Source organism: Podarcis pityusensis (genome assembly GCF_964106645.2).
Source record: "Podarcis pityusensis genome assembly, chromosome: Z".
Taxonomy (NCBI): Eukaryota; Metazoa; Chordata; class Lepidosauria; order Squamata; family Lacertidae; genus Podarcis; species Podarcis pityusensis.
In genome coordinates, this window is record NC_138044.1 from 42,642,481 (window position 1) to 42,658,274 (window position 15,794).

The following is a 15,794-nucleotide window of genomic DNA, read 5'->3' on the forward strand; positions in this document are numbered from 1 at the left end:
GGGGGGGGGGGGCGGATCTTGTTGTCTTGGCAGTCCAGGACCTCCATACATGCTGCCCAGGCTTGCGCCCCAGGAAGGTCACTTCAATACTGCTAATGAAGTGGTTTTTTTTCACCTGGGGAGGTGCCATGGACATAGCAAGGATTTTTGTTGGGGGGGCAGGACTTTTGTTAGCGCGGGGGGAGGGGGGAACCGACGTTACTGGTTACAGTGGTACCTCAGGTTACAGATGTTTCAAGGTACAGATGCTTCAGGTTACAGACTCTGCTAACCCAGAAATAGTACCTTGGGTTAAGAACTTTGCTTCAGGATGAGAACAGAAATCATGCAGTGGCAGCACAGCAGCAGCAGGAGGCGCCATTACCTAAAGTGGTGCTTCAGGTAAAGAACAGTTTCAGGTTAAGAACGGACCTCTGGAACGAATTAAGTTCTTAACCCGAGGTACCACTGTAGTTAGTTAGGTATTTCTATTGTTTTACTTGATGGGGGGCAGCTGCCCCCCCCCGGCTATGCCCAGGGCTGGATTTAGATTTGATGAGGCCCTAAGCTACTAAAGGTAATGGGGGCCTTTATATGTCCAGCTGTCCTTTGTCAACAACAAATTGTTGCTGTTTTTTGTGTTGAATATATGCTATATGGTAATTTATGGACCTAAAAGGTATCTAAAGCCATTTGCATATAACAAAATATGTATTTTATCAAAGTAATTGTTGAACTGAAATACAATTAGGGAGAAGTATATTAATAGTGAATTTTTTGGGGGGTCCCCAAGAGAGTGGGGCCCTAAGCTATAGCTTGTTTAAAGGTAAAGGGACCCCTGACCATTAGGTCCAGTCGTGACCGACTCTGGGGTTGCGGCGCTCATCTGGCTTTACTGGCTGAGGGAGCTGGCATACAGTCATGTGGCCAGCATGATTAAGCAACTTCTGGTGAACCAGAGCAGCTCATGGAAACTTTACCTTCCCGCTGGAGTGGTACCTATTTATCTACTTGCACTTTGATGTGCTTTCGAACTGCTAGGTTGGCAGGAGCAGGGACCGAAGAGCTCAGCCCGTCGGGGGATTCGAACCGCCGACCTTCTGATCAGCAAAAAGGCCGTGTTTCATTAGCACGACCCCAATTAAAGCCACCCAGATGTTCGTGCAACATCTGCTCGCAATGCAACTCGTAAATGCCAAGGAGAACAACGGCGCTGACTCTCAGGGCAGCGCGTAATAGGACGGCGACCTCGCAGTTCGATCCTATGCTCTGCGCACCAAGGATCGGCAGAAAGGCGCAGGAACCTCAGCTGCGCCCTCTCCCGGCCGCCGGCAGCCTGGCCGCTTCTTCCAGATCGCAGGAGGCACCTCCAGAGCCCAGCCTCTTGCGGGGTGGAGCCCCGGAACGCCGCCCCGCGCCCGCTTCCTCCCCCGCTCCTCCTGTCGGGTCGAAGTGGGAGGATCCCGGCAATCCCCATTGCTCCCCTGGTCTCTTTCTGGAAGGGAGCGCAGCTCAGCGGCTCCTCAGAGATGGGGATGGAGTGGCGGGCGCGCGTCGCTGCTGCGTTCTGCCTCCTTTGCGTTGCTGGATCCGTCCGGGCAGGAAGACCACCGTCAGGTGCTGTTGGAAGCGGGGCGGGCAAAAGAGGAAGTTTAGCGGGGTTGGAGGGCGTGATCGTGCAGGGAATGATCCGAGGCGTCCCGTGGCTGTCGGGGAAAGCCCAGAAGCAGGACCCGCCGCTTGCAGATAGATGGGGAGCGGGGAATTCGGGACGGGTACGAGTTTGGGAGCTTGGGATGCTAGCAGTGCCTCTCCACCCCCCACCCCGCAAAAAGAAACCCCAAAACCTGGCTGTCCCTGCAGGTATTTTGTACCGCAACCCCTATTGTCCCTGACCGTTGACGGGGTCCACTAGTGTAGATGGGAGTTGCAGTCCGGTAGTTTCTGGAGATCGCCAGGTTGGGAAAATCTACTTGTGAGGAGTTTGCAGGGTGAATGGAGTGCAAATCAGGTGAGCAGAAGGATCCAGGTGCCTTTATCAAGAACTGTTGCCTGCAGAAGGGAGACTGTCCAGGACTGTCCGGAGGTCACTGCGGTTAGGTAGCTTGAGGCCAGCACCCCATGCAGCTGGATTAATCCTATTTGATTAATTTTGCAAACTGCTCTGAGGTATTCTACAATCAAGCGGCATATAAATTTCATAAGGTCTGTGAGGTAGTTTGGGGTGTCATGGGAGGTTAGCAGGGGGTCAGTTATTAAATTCATTATTGGCTCAATTGCAAAGATGTTTAGGATGGTTTGGAGGTCATCCTCAGAGTGTGCACACACTATGTTGTCATCAGCATAGTGAATGGTTCACTTTGACAGCCATTGTTATCTGTGATTGTTGCTGTCATATTATCATGGAGGAGTCGAATAGTGTTCACAAATTTATCTGGGCAGTCAAAATTGGCCTCCACAGTCACTTACAGACTCACTTTTAAAACCGTGTTTATGGAAGACAGTCTTACTCGGCTACAAGTGATCGCCAAAGAAGAAGAAGAAGAAGAAGAACTCAATTGGCATAGGTCTTTGTAGGATTTCTGCCTTGAATACCAAAATGCTCAGCGCATTACACTGCAACGGTGCCATTTATTTCTTCAATCCCTTTGGAAGAATGCCTAAATATCCCTTAAGTTAGTTTGATGGTGTTAATCCCTTTAAAATGGTATTATTGTACATGGGGCGTTGATCTGCTGCTAGTTTTTCTAACAGGGTTAAGCAGTTAAAATTAGCGACTGATACATCCCACTCTTCTCATTGTTTCCGTCTAAAGCATTGACTGATAGTGCTAACACTTTCCTATTAACTCTTTGGCTTTCAAGATGGCATGAATGTCCTTTTCATCGTTGCTGACGATCTGCGGCCTGCATTGGGCTCTTACGGCGACCCAGTAGTGAAATCTCCAAACATTGATCAGTTGGCTTCACGCAGCGTTGTATTCCAAAATGCTTTTGCACAAGTAAGCAACACAACATTATGTAAACTTTTACCACTCTCTCTGTTTCTGGTGCTCAGGTTGTGTCACTTTGTGTAGACAAAATGTCTACCAACCCATTATATTCATATGTTGGTAATCTCACGTTTCTCTGCTGACGACAATCTGCAAGGCCATTTACAGTTTTCCCCTTTTTCATATGGCAGGTGTTGACTAATCCTAAAGGATTAGTCGTAGTCATGGAGAATGGAGTTATCCAAGGCTGTTCATGATTTTTGCTGCAATGTGTCTTCGTACAAACTGGCTGGGCAAAGGAAAATGTGTCACTTGATGCTTAAATATCAGTTCATTGTGATGTCAGGTGGCCTTGGTGAAGACTTGATGTTTTCATCCACAAAAAATGTTTTTGATTTGAGTTCCTACTGAAATGAGGCTGCATTTTAATGTTGTATTTTAATCTTGTTTTTAAGTTGTAGTTCAATTAATTGTTTTATACCTGGTGTTAGCCGCCCTGAGCCCGGTCTTGGCTGGGGAGGGTGGGGTATAAATAAAATTTAATAATAATAATTTAATAAAAAGCCGTCCCTGTCTGTCAAAGGTAGGCCATAGGGTGGCAGGTAGGGAAGGCAGGGGTCTGGCCTCTTCGCGGGATTGGCTCAGATGTTCAGGAGCACTCAGTGGTTTGCCACTGAATAGCAATTGCTGGAGCGGGGGAGGCTATTATTGTCATGTCCTTGAGGTGTCTTAGCAACCAACAAAGATGTTGGATGTTCCTGCTTCAAACTGATAGTGAAGGCCACTTGACGAGAGACTACATGCTGTCCTATGAATCTGCTTGCTTGCTTGCTCAGATTAGTACCAGAGAGCTACTTTACACTGAAGTGGACTGTTTGCCTTTAGAGCTCAGTGTTGTCCACTCTGACTCACATCAGCCCTTGGTCTTATTTCATGCCAGTGGCAAAGGAAGGAAAAACTGGGAGGAAAAGGGATGGCAGAGAGAAAAAGAGAGAAGCCCCGGCTGCTACTGGTTCTTTCTCCCACTCGCAGTCAGCATCTAGGCTCCAACAGATTCTCCTTGACAGAACGTGGTCCTCAAAACAGTTTCTGTGTCCTTTGGCAGAGAAAGGACTGTCCCTTCAGCCTTTGCCTGGAGCTATCAGGGACTGAACCTGAGACATCTTGCATTCAAAGCATGTGCTCTGCCAGTGGTCCAGGGCTGCAGGAGGTCAAAGACTTGTTGCTATTTCTGCAGGAGAGTCCCTGTCTCTGGCATCCCTGAGCCAATCAGCATCAAAGGGATGATTCTTGGCCTCTGTGTGCTCCAAAGGGAAGCATTTAGGAACACCAAAAGCACGAGGGGCTTCCATTCCAAGAGAATGGTGAGCAAGTCATGTTACATACAATGCAACTTCATGGAAAACATAACTTACGTCACTCTAAAAGAAGCTACTGGAGCCCTCCAAACCATTTGCCTATGCACATGTATAGAAAACAGCTGAAAGGCAACATATGGGATCTGTGTGGATCATTACAATCCATCCCTCATTGTAAAAACTTAGTAGGTTGTATAATCTTAGTAGGGGGTGCAGCTGGGGTGTAGCTGCGACTATCATGAGGGGATCTTGCACTTCTGAATTTGCCACCACACTATTGTCTACCACTGAGCTATGGCCTTCCTCTCCTTTCCCCCCAGCAAGCTGTCTGTGCCCCAAGCAGAGTGTCATTCCTCACTGGGCGGAGACCTGACACCACCAGGCTCTATGATTTTAATTCCTACTGGAGAGCGCACGCGGGAAATTATTCCACGTTGCCACAGTACTTCCAGGAAAATGGCTACATCACCCTCTCCGTAGGGAAAGTGTTTCACCCAGGTAAGCTCTGAATTGGAAGGATGAGATCTCTGCAGAACCCACTTTTCCGTAAGCCAGGTGGCTTTTAGAATTTGGAGAATTAATTTGAAAGGATTCCCCCACTCCACTCCTGGACATTTATTCTGCTGCTTCTGTTTTTCAGGGGTTTCATCAAACCATAACGATGACTATCCGTACAGTTGGACCACCCCTGCTTTTCATCCCTCATCCGAAAAATACGAAAACACAAAGGTGAATGGATGCTATGGCTAATTATTTCTACCATTATTATTATTATTATTTTTAAGTAATTTTTATTAAGGTTTCAGTAAAAAGTTAAACAGAAAAACATAAAAAAAATACACAAATACACAGTACATAATCCAAAAAAAGAAGAAAAACACAGAGAGCAGAAAACAAAAAAAAAAAGGAACAGAACAATTAAAAACAATATCACCTTTTCATTTCCATTTTTAAATTTACTTATTTTCTGGACTTCCTCATACCTCCCTCTTTTGTATTCCAATCCAAATTGTTTGTCCAGCAATTTCTTTTCCATATTTCTACCATTATTAACTGGGCTGCACTGCTGGTGTGCGTGGCTGATTCGCAGAGATATGGAGGCTACAGTGCTGTGCCTAGTTAACTTGGGAATTATCTTAATTGAACTTAGTGATATTGCCTTCTAAATAGGCGTGTGTAGGTTTGTGCTACTGGACAAGTCTTGCTTTCAAGGACGTTGCAACCTAAAGCCAGTAGTGCAAATTTAAACCAAACTAGACTTTAATTTTTGTTGGATTTAGCCAACAATAAAGCTTTTGATTTATTTATAACCAGCACCCACATACCCATTGTTGCTTGGGAATTCTAAGAAACAAACAAACATCAGTTCAGTTTCTAAGTCAGTGGTTAAAATCAGATGGAAAGGTTCAATCTGCCATCTTGATTTAAAATGGCATCCGGCTGCATCCAAACATAGATTAAAAAAAAAAACCCTTCTCCTTGATCCCAGGAACCATCATAAAAAAATTGATGACAATATCTTAAGGAGCCCAAATGCATGGCGAACAAACAACTTTCCAAAATATATAGTAGATGGGTTATAGTGTGTTTATCATTTAAATGTTGTACTATGCATTATCGTTTTTAATGGTTTCTAAACTACATGGAGAATTCTTGTTATATGGGTGGTATAAAAATGGAAAAAAGGAATGAAATAATAAGTAAAGAAAAATAATTTGTATTCTGCCTCTCCCCGAAACATAAATTTGTGTTCAAAGTAGCATACAAATTCAGGTCTAATCTAACTGTAAAGTAGAAATACATTGGAATGAGATGAGGATAAGAAGGAGTGTATGTGCACAATTGCAGCTACAGTTAAATAAAGTTTGGAGATAGCTGGGAATGAAAATTAAGAAGATAAGCCAAAGTTCATGGGAAGGGTTAGATTTTGAGGAGGGCTTTGAAGAAAGAGGGGAGATGAGATATATGGGGAAATGACTTTGGCAGGTTATAGGGACATATTTTTGTTTACTCACGGGACCATTAAGAAAGTCTTCATACATGAGTAGCAGCAGTCAAAGTGGTGTGGGCAGGGGGAGATGAAGGCCCCAGAGACCCTCCCAGCTGCACAAGCTACCCATAAGCAATTCGCTTGGGGGTGGCAGGTGCCAGACGTTCGACAGGGAACATGCTTCCATTCCATGGGAGGACCACTAACAGTGACTCTGCTGAAGACCTAAGGGATAAGGCAAGGATATCCGGAGGGTATCAGGAGATCCTTAAGGTATCCGAGTTCCAAGTTGTTAAGAACTTTGTGAATCAATACAATAGGCTTGTGTTGATTTCACTGAGACTTTTTGCCTTGTGATTTGTTTTTGATCCCAGTGCCCCTCTCAGGAGACTGTTTTCTTCTTTTAAAGGTTTGCAAAGGGAAAGATGGAGAACTTCACGCCAACCTTATCTGCCCAGTGGATGTTTCAGAGATGCCCGAGGGGACCTTGCCAGATATCCAGAGCACTGAGGAAGCGATTCGTTTATTGAACATTGTGAAGGAGAGCAAGAGCAAGTTCTTCCTGGCTGTTGGGTATCACAAACCCCATATTCCATTCAGGTACCCCCAGGTAAGGAAGCCTGAATAGAAGAGCCCGTCTGAAAGAAATGCGCAGTCCTAGACAGTTGTTCTAGATCAATGAAAATCACATGGGGTTTGGAATTTGGTTGGCCAAAAATGGTTTGGTTGCTTGACCCTCTAGATCAAGTATGGGAAACTGCGAGGTGGACAGCCAGTGGTGACTTATCTCTCCCATTTGACCATCCGAATCAATGCTAGCGAAACTGAACATGTTGCCTTTGGCAATGCAACAGGGGAAATTCCTGAAAATACAACTTGTAGAGAGACCGTGCCCCTGCGGACAGAGGCAGATAGAATCAGTCATGCATGTTCTTTTGCACTGGCCCTGGCATCAGACAATTTGATCTACGTTTATAATCAGTTGGTTGTTAGTAGGGAGTAGCATGCAGAGGAATGGAAAGTAGCCTTCCTTATGTTTTCTCAGAATGGGGATAAGATGGAGATATTAGCCAGGTTTCTGCAACACGCAGCGAGGGTTTGCGAATATTATACAACATTAACTCAAGTGTTAGATGCAGGTTTTGATGAGTGATTTTATGGTATGTTCCAATAAAGGTTTGAGAATTTGAATTTGTGTGGGGAACTGGATCCGGTCAATGGGTTGGAGCCTTATCTCCCCGCACCCACAGGGACCAATTTTCACAGGTGGGTGATGCAGTCAGTGGCTCCCTTGGGTGGAGTTTCCATCTACATGGGGTTCTTCAAAGTTCTCCCTAGTCACAACACGGCTGCTGCCACACGCCAAACACAGCATGTTGCCTGGTTGTAAGAACCACTGCAGAACAGCAGTAGAAAACCTGCAGCCTGTTTTTGTTTGCAAGCCTTGAAATGGCTCTTCTGAAATCTCTGCTCCAGGAATTTCTCAAATTATACCCCTGGGAAAACATCACACTGGCCCCTGATCCTGATGTTCCTAAAGGGCTCCCTTCTGTGGCCTACAATCCCTGGATGGACATCAGGCATAGGGAGGATGTTGCAGCACTGAACATCAGCTTCCCTTATGGGCCAATTCCAGAAGACTTCCAGGTAGGTGATATATTCCCTTTCTCTGCACTTAGCTGAAGTGCAAGTCAATGATCTGGCTGCTCTCTGCTCCAGGTTTTGCAGGTCCCTTGGGCAAGGTGCAATTCTTGGGCCCCCTGCTCCCTCCCTTTGGGAGCCTATATCCTTATGCCCACCAGCTGCTGCTGCTCCTCTTCCTCATCACTGCTTCCACCTATTTCCTTGCAAGGTATAGAGCTGCTGAGCAAGCAGGCAGCAACACCCACCTCTCTTGGGCACCAGCACGGTTGTCTGGACCAGAGTGAGAACTAGTGGCTCACGCAGTGCTGGACAGGAGGAGCAGGCCCGAGGGGCGTTCTTGTCAGTAGCTCCCTTGCTGGGCTGCTGGCCTTTGGCAGATGTCCAAGCATGCAGATCCTTAGTGCTCCTGGATCTCGTTCTGACATGGGAGTAGGGAACTTGGGGAATCCTTAGCTTTTGGGGTTTGCTTTATGGCAGAACGTTTCAGGGCATGCTTCAGATTTGGGGGGAATGCGGGTGGCACCAGTCACAAAGTAGCTGCCATGGTGGCGGCAGGATGGTGGGCATGTGACATAACACCAGACAGGGACCGTGGCATAACACGAAATTAGAGAGACAGCCGCCTCGCAACAGCCTTATGCTTGGCATGGGAAAGTCAGCTGTGACCTGGTTGGTCCTTAGTATGGAGAAATAACATAATATTGATTACAAACACACACAGAGCCTCTGTTGTGATCTAATAACAGACAAAAGCTCCTTATTAATACTGGGATGGAGCCACTTGTGTCCCTTCCAGATATTGCAGGACTACAACTCCCATCAGCACCAGCCAGCATGGCCAGTGGTGAAGGATGATGGGAGCTGTAGTCCAACACCGTTCAGTAGGTCACAACTTCCCTAACCTTGGTATAATAAGTTGGGCAAGTAGGTTGCAAGCAGGTCTTCAGTGTGAAAAATACCCCGAGTCATAGCTGTCAACTTTCAGATTTGAAAATAAGGGATCAGCAGCCTCACCTGTCCCGGGGACAGTCTACGGGATATCTAACAATCCAGGATAGCAGCGGGAAGCAGTGGGAAACAGTGCTGGAATAAAGGAATTTCCCACAAAAAAAGGGAAGGTTGACAGCTATGCCCCGAGTCCTTATAGATGCTTTTTAGATAGTCCTTAGAGATAGTCCATGGATGCTTTTCTAATTTTTTTTGCAGCGGCAGATTCGTCAAAGCTACTTTGCATCTGTCTCTTACGTGGATACGCTGGTTGGGAGGTTGCTAAGTGCCCTAGATGACCTGGAGCTGTCCCACAACACAATCGTAGTGTTTACCGCAGACCACGGTAAGTTGTCTTGTTGACATATTAATACAGATCTTTCCAAACACTGTGTCGTGACACATTAGTGTGTCACTTGCAGTGTGTAGCTGTGTTGCATGAATGCTCTTCCTGGGGCTGGAAAGGGGTTAGTTTAACCTCCGGTTTGCTAGTAAAACTGAATCACTGGATAGCGAGATGATGCCTGTCTAAAAAGTGTGTCACCAACATGAAAAGTTTGGAAATCAATGGGTATCAGTGGCTATTAGTCATGAAGGATATATAGTAACTGCCTCCAGGACCAGAGATAGTTTACCTCTGAATACAAGTCACCTAGAATCAGGATTAGGACATTGCTGATGGACTTGGGTCCTGTTTGTGGGCTTCCCATGGGTTTCTGGTTTGCCACTTTGAGAACAGGACGTGGACTGAATTGGCCACTGGCCTGATCTAGCAGGGCTCTTGCGTTCTTACAAAGAATTGGCATCTTCATATATCGCAGGGGTAGCGAAGCATTGGCTCACCAGATGTTGTTCAACTGCAACTCGAATCAGACCCAGCAAGCACGGCTAATCATCAGGGATGGTGGAAGCTGCAGTTCAGCAACATCTGGAGGGCCAAAGGTTCCCTACACCTGTTACACGGCATCACCTCTTTTTTTGCTGGGTCAGGCTCTTTGTTCAGTGAAGGGATGGGAAACTTCTAGTCCTTCACATGTTACTGGACTACAGCTCCCATCATTCCTAGCCATTTGCCAGGCTAGCTGGCACACATGAGATTTGGAGTCTAGCAGCATCAGGAGGACTACAGGTTCCCTATCCTTGACCTAGCCCAATACTGGCAGATATATCCTTCGATGCAAGTTCCACCATCCCTGGCTATTGGCTGGCAGGGGCTGATAAGTGTTGGGAGTCCAATATCATTTGGAGGGCCGTGGGTTCCTCATTCCTGGTGCAGGTCAAGTGCCCAACTCTATATAAGGCAGTTTGCTACTTCCCTTCACTTTTTATTCACATACTATGTAGGGATATTTTTTTAAATTAGGCAACTAATATTGTAATTAATAAATGACTAAGTTAAAGTGGCCTATGGGGGGAAATGGGAGTTCCCCAAGGGTTCCTCACCAATCAGGTAAGTGGCTGTTTAACAAGCTTGTTTTTGTGGGTTCTGAGATAGTTGATTGAAAAACCTTAGCATCTGCTTTACCAATGAACATTCGTGTCCCCCCCACCCCCAACACATAGATGATGCTCTTCCTTCAATGTTTCTTGATCTTGTCTAGGCTGGTCACTGGGCGAACATGGCGAATGGGCGAAATACAGCAACTTCGATGTGGCGACCCGGGTGCCACTGATGTTCTATGTTCCAGGAATGACAGTCCCCACCTCTCACCTGGGAGAGAGGGTTTTTCCTTTCATCGATCCCTTCACACAGGATTCAAGCCCTGTTGCACAAGGTAAATCTTCAGAGTTTAATTAATGTTGTAAATATTTGGGCTGCAACATTTAATTGATTATTTGGTTGACTCGTTTTAAAACAAGCAAAGCAACAAACCGTTTGGTCAGTAACGAAGGTGCCCTGGTTAAGTGGACACATTACACACATTAATGTTTTAAACATACAGACATTAATGTTTTAAAATAAAAATATTTTTCTACAAAGCACTGTAGAGGGCCATCTTCAGAGCCATTTTACTGTCTTTCACAGGAAGGAATCCCTATTCCAAGATGATGCTTTGTGTTTTGTTTCAAAATTATTATTTTACTTATGCACATTTATGCCTCTTTAATTGTTTTACTTAATGACAGCACAACCTGATATGTTTTTCTACTCATCCATAGCTGTTGTGTGTGCCGTTTTAAATACTGGATTTTTTTTACTGTCCTTCTCAAAGTGTCGTGATTACTCGAAGCAAATCCAGTATTAAAACCTAGCAGAACAAAGCCATAAAATTCTCACGAAATCCCATAACTACAATCCAAAAGCACTAGTAGCAACACAGTTCAATTAATGATAGCATATTAAATACCTGGGTTGCTTTTTGAAAAAATCAAATTTGTTTCAACTTTTCAAATACCACAATGGCACAATGTCAGTATATAAGCAAAACACATGATACAGAAATGCTTAAACATTTGGGCGCACGCACCCACCCCCCACCCCGACTGTTGTTAGTATTTCTTGAAATCCTCCATCCCACCCAATCCCCCATCCCCAAATACATTAAAAAAGGTAAAGGACCCCGACAGTTAAGTCCAATTGCAGATGACTCTGGGGTTGCAGCGCTCATCTCGCTTTACTGGCCAAGGCAGCTGACATTTGTCTGCAGACAGTTTTTCTGGGTCATGTGGCCAGCATGACCCAGCCGCTTCTGGTGAACCAGAGCAGGATACGGAAATGCCGTTTACCTTCTCGCCGGAGCGGTACCTATTTATCTACTTGCACTTTGATGTGCTTTTAAACTGCTAGGTTGACAGGTGCTGGGACCAAGCAACGGGAGTTCACCCCGTCGTGGGGATTCAAACCGCCAACCTTCCGATTGGCAAGTCCAAGGCTCAGTGGTTTACACCACAGCGCCACGCTCCCAAATACATCAAAGGTAAAGGTACCCCTGACCGTTAGGTCCAGTTGTGGACGACTCTGGGATTGCAGCACTAATCTCGCTCTATAGGCCAGCTCCTGTTGTTCAGTCCCAGCTCCTGCCCAAATACATTAGACGACTGGAAAACATGAACGTAACACCAGTAACAATATAAAAGCAACTCTTGAACTTTGGAAATGGCTTTCCCTTTTCACATCACCATTTGAAGTGAAGTGACCCAATTTCTAGAAAGTTGACATTTCCTCTCTGTTTTGCCTCCTGCTACTATGATCTGTTCAGTTAACTTGCCCAGAATTGCAAAGACCCAGGACTGACATAACCATTGAGTTAGAACAGGGAGTTTACTGGACACCTGTAATTAGGTTCCTCAGGTTTTTATGGGAAGAAGTCTTGTTTTACTTCTGAGCTGAGAGATGCAACTCATTGATTTTTTGCGGAACGCTCAGATAGCCATAGAAACACTTATTCTGCTAGTACTAATTTAGCAGCAGCAGGGCTTACTCCTTAGGCAATAGGCATGGCTTTTCTTTCTTTTTGCAGTATCTAATTAATTCAAAGCAGCTGGACGTGATCTGCTGAACTCTTTGGATGCTCTCTGACCTTTTCCTTAATGCTTCCTCCCTCCTAGGCAAATCCGGAGAAATTGTTGAGCTGGTGTCCCTCTTCCCGACGCTCGCTGAGCTCGCTGGATTAAAAATCCCCCCTGTATGTCCCCAGCCTTCATTTCACATCCCCCTGTGTGCTGAGGGGCAAAGCTTGCTGCGTTATTTCCCATCCATCCATGGAGGCCAAGAAAACAACAGCAAAGGAGCAAAGGGTTCAGATCCTCCAGTTGCCTTCAGCCAGTATCCCCGCCCAGGAGACACTCCGGATTGGAACTCTGATCTGCCTCTGCTTAAGGACATAAAAGTGATGGGTTATTCTATACGTACCGCTGACTACAGGTGTACGCTGTGGCTTGGGTTCAACCCCAGCAACTTCACAGTCAATCTGAACGACGTCCACGGAGGGGAGCTGTATTTCACAGCGAGTGATCCCAGTCAAGACCATAACAAGTACAGAAGCGACATGCACGGCTTCTTGGCCAAAAAGGTTTGCAGCGTCTGGGAGCACAGAATTTGGGGTTCACGTCCTCTTCTGTAAGACATTGCTGCTCAAGTAGTAAAAGACATACAGACCTTTGCGTTATACCCAAAGACGTGTCTTGAATTGTAGCAGCTCTTGGAGCCAAATCTAAAATGTGTTGTGTTCTTGTGTACCAAAGAAGTATTCTTTAGTTCTTTAGAGAGCCAGTGTGCTGTAGTGGTTAAGAGCGGTGGACTTGTAATCTGGTGAACTGGGTTCGCTTCCCCGCTCCTCTACATGCAGCTGCTGGGTGACCTTGGGCCAGTCACACTTCTGAAGTCTCTCAGCCCCACTCACCTCACAGAGTGTTTGTTGTGGGGGAGGAAGGGAAGAAGATTGTTAGCCGCTTTGAGACTCCTTAAGGGGAGTGAAAGGCAGAATATCAAATCCAAACTCCTCTTCTTCTTAATAAAGATCCTCCCCTTTGCAATGACCATTGAGCTATTGAGTTACATCTTTTCTGAACTCGACTAGTAGTCTTTTAAAGGCATCTAAGCTAGCGGACACCATTTACATTTTATGGCAGTGAATTCTGCAAATCAATCTTTATATTAAAAATTTCTGCACCCCATCTTTCCATAAACACCTTGTATGTATTTCCTGTCCAAGATTTGCTGCCATGTGTGAAGCAGCATTGAAAAGAAGGAGGTGGCAGTAGTAGTAGTGGGGAGGCTTCTATGAAAAGGGAAGTAAAACACATGCACACAAACCTTCTTTTCTTTCCCTTGAGTCCACGGCCAGTCAGTTTCCTTGGGTGACTGAATGCCAGTAGCTGAGGAACACGAGTAAGGAGGGTCCCATTGCTCTCAGGTCCTGCCTGTAGGCTTCCCATAGGATGCCGGACTAGATGGGCCTTTGCCTTGATGCAGAAGGGCTCTCACATTTCTATAACCCCGAGCTCTAGTGCAGTGGGAGAGTGAAATGAGCCTCTCTCTGTCTGCTTTCTCTGGTGCACACCTTGCATAGTTTTATAAACCACTCTCATGTGATCTTTCCTGGTCACTTAAAACACACACACACACACACACACACACACACACACACAAGAAACAGTCAGTGCTTTAACCTATTCTTGTAAGGAAGGTGTTCCAGTCCTCAGCTTACATTGGGTACCCTTCTTTCCTTATGAATGGGACCTGCAATAAAATGTTGCAGCATGGTATGCTTCTGGTCAGGGTCTAACAGGCCACACCTTCTATCTGGACACTCCAATACATTTTCTTCTCTCCACTCCCATAGTCAGCATTGTGTGCCTCCTGGGCTTGCTGGGGGGGGGGCAGGGAAATTCCCCTTAGTTTTTTCTATGACTTTTTTTGCTACAAATCATAGGGTTCCCCCAAACCCATTGATTCCTGCTCCATATGTGTGTGTGTGTGTTTGTGCTTTCATTTTGGCTACTGTTAGTTTTCTTAGGGGGGACTGGCATGGCAAAAGTCTCAGGTTACACTTTGTCTTAGAGAAAAAGCATTTCAGTCAAAACCATCCACAATGTACATGTATCTTTGTTCATTGAGTTCTGCTCCACACCTGGGTCTCGAAGGCTGCATTTGCAGATGAAATGCAAACCAAGGGTAGTCCATAAACTGCAGTCAAATTCAGGAGTCAGATAGTAAATCCCCGCCTCCCCAGCTACATCAAGCTCCCCCTCTTTTCTAGAGAGAACTAATCACACACCCTTTGTGCAGTAGCCTTGATGGCTCCAGGACATTCCAGGTAACTAAGCTGGGGAGTCGGCCCAATATATGGGGGAGCAACCTGTAGAGTCTGTCTGATATTTACCCTCGGACAAGTAAGTTGCTTCCTCAGGGATATTGGTGTGGTTCTGTGTGCATCTGACTCGGGGCTTGTCTCTAGCTGTTCAAGGCCCACGAGTTGTTGGCTTTACGACTGAACCCCACCTTGGACTTGGGGCTGCCCTTTAGGACTGCAAGAAGGGATGCACCCTTTTTGGAAAGCATCCACAGGCCTTCCCCCTAACTTCTCTGTTCCACTGAAATCTCATCTCCTTTCTGTAGCAGTACAGTGGAACCTCGGGTTGCGGATGTAATCTGTGATGGAGGCACGTCCACAACCCACAGCGTTCGCATCCTGAAGCGCCGTGTCTGCGCAGGCACCAGAGCGATTCGGAGCTTCTGCACATGCATGAGCGGTGAAACCTGGAAGTAACCTGTTCCGGTACTTCTGAGTTTCCCGCCGTCTGTAACCTGAAAACATGTAACCTGAAGCGTCCGTAACATGAGGTATGACTTCACTACTAGTTGTGGGCATCCGTCTGTCTCGAGAGGCAATGGAGTGTGCCATGGGCAGCACTTGCCCAATATCAACCATCTGTTTGCACTGGCCCATTACAGGACCTTCTTGGTGGTGGTTCCCTATGTGTAGAATGCCCTCCCTGGTAAGATACGCCTGTCTCCACTTTATTCACTTCTGGAGAAATTCAAACACTACCTTGTTTACCGGTGTATTTGATGATGGAAAGTTTCTGTTCGTAGCAACCTTGACATTATTAGCTGTGAGAACATGTGATTGTTTTTATTTTTATTGTATTGTTTTATGGCTCCTTTGGGAGGAAGGGTGCTGTATAGAATCTGAAAAAATAGCAAATATTATTAATAATACTTCTGCACAGAACTTCATCTTAATCACCAGGAAAGTGGTGCTTGTTTGCTTCTCAGAGGGTTGCTCCTCTGTTTGGTTACAACTAATGTTCTGTGCATAACGGCCCATAAAGAAATGCTAACGGCATAAGTGATGCCATTAATTTGAGTTTTATGCTTCAGGGAGGCTGAATTGGCTGG

At 45.9% G+C, this 15,794-nt stretch overlaps 1 protein-coding gene across 2 annotated transcripts; it reads left to right on the forward strand.

Moving 5' to 3' along the window:
* Positions 1 to 1,197: 1,197 nt before the first annotated feature.
* IDS (iduronate 2-sulfatase) lies at positions 1,198 to 13,430 on the forward strand. Of its 2 annotated transcripts, none has more exons than XM_080990296.1 (9): positions 1,198 to 1,596; positions 2,844 to 2,980; positions 4,650 to 4,827; positions 4,970 to 5,058; positions 6,729 to 6,929; positions 7,796 to 7,966; positions 9,170 to 9,296; positions 10,552 to 10,725; positions 12,500 to 13,430. In XM_080990296.1, exons 1-9 carry the CDS (start codon positions 1,509 to 1,511, stop codon positions 13,012 to 13,014), a joined length of 1,680 nt encoding a protein of 559 aa, XP_080846422.1. In that variant the 5' UTR covers positions 1,198 to 1,508; the 3' UTR covers positions 13,015 to 13,430. The 2 variants fall into 2 exon arrangements, with proteins under 2 accessions (XP_080846422.1, XP_080846423.1); XM_080990297.1 differs by lacking the exon at positions 1,198 to 1,596 and adding an exon at positions 1,609 to 1,842.
* The last annotated feature ends 2,364 nt before the right edge of the window (positions 13,431 to 15,794 follow it).

Coding starts and splice junctions, on each gene's coding strand:
- IDS (XM_080990297.1), top strand. CDS start 1,665: ATGATCCGAGGCGTCCCGTGGCTGTCGGGGAAAGCCCAGAAGCAGGAC. Junction 5,059..6,728: donor AAAAATACGAAAACACAAAG/GTGAATGGATGC, acceptor CTTCTTTTAAAG/GTTTGCAAAGGGAAAGATGG. Junction 6,930..7,795: donor TTCCATTCAGGTACCCCCAG/GTAAGGAAGCCT, acceptor TCTCTGCTCCAG/GAATTTCTCAAATTATACCC.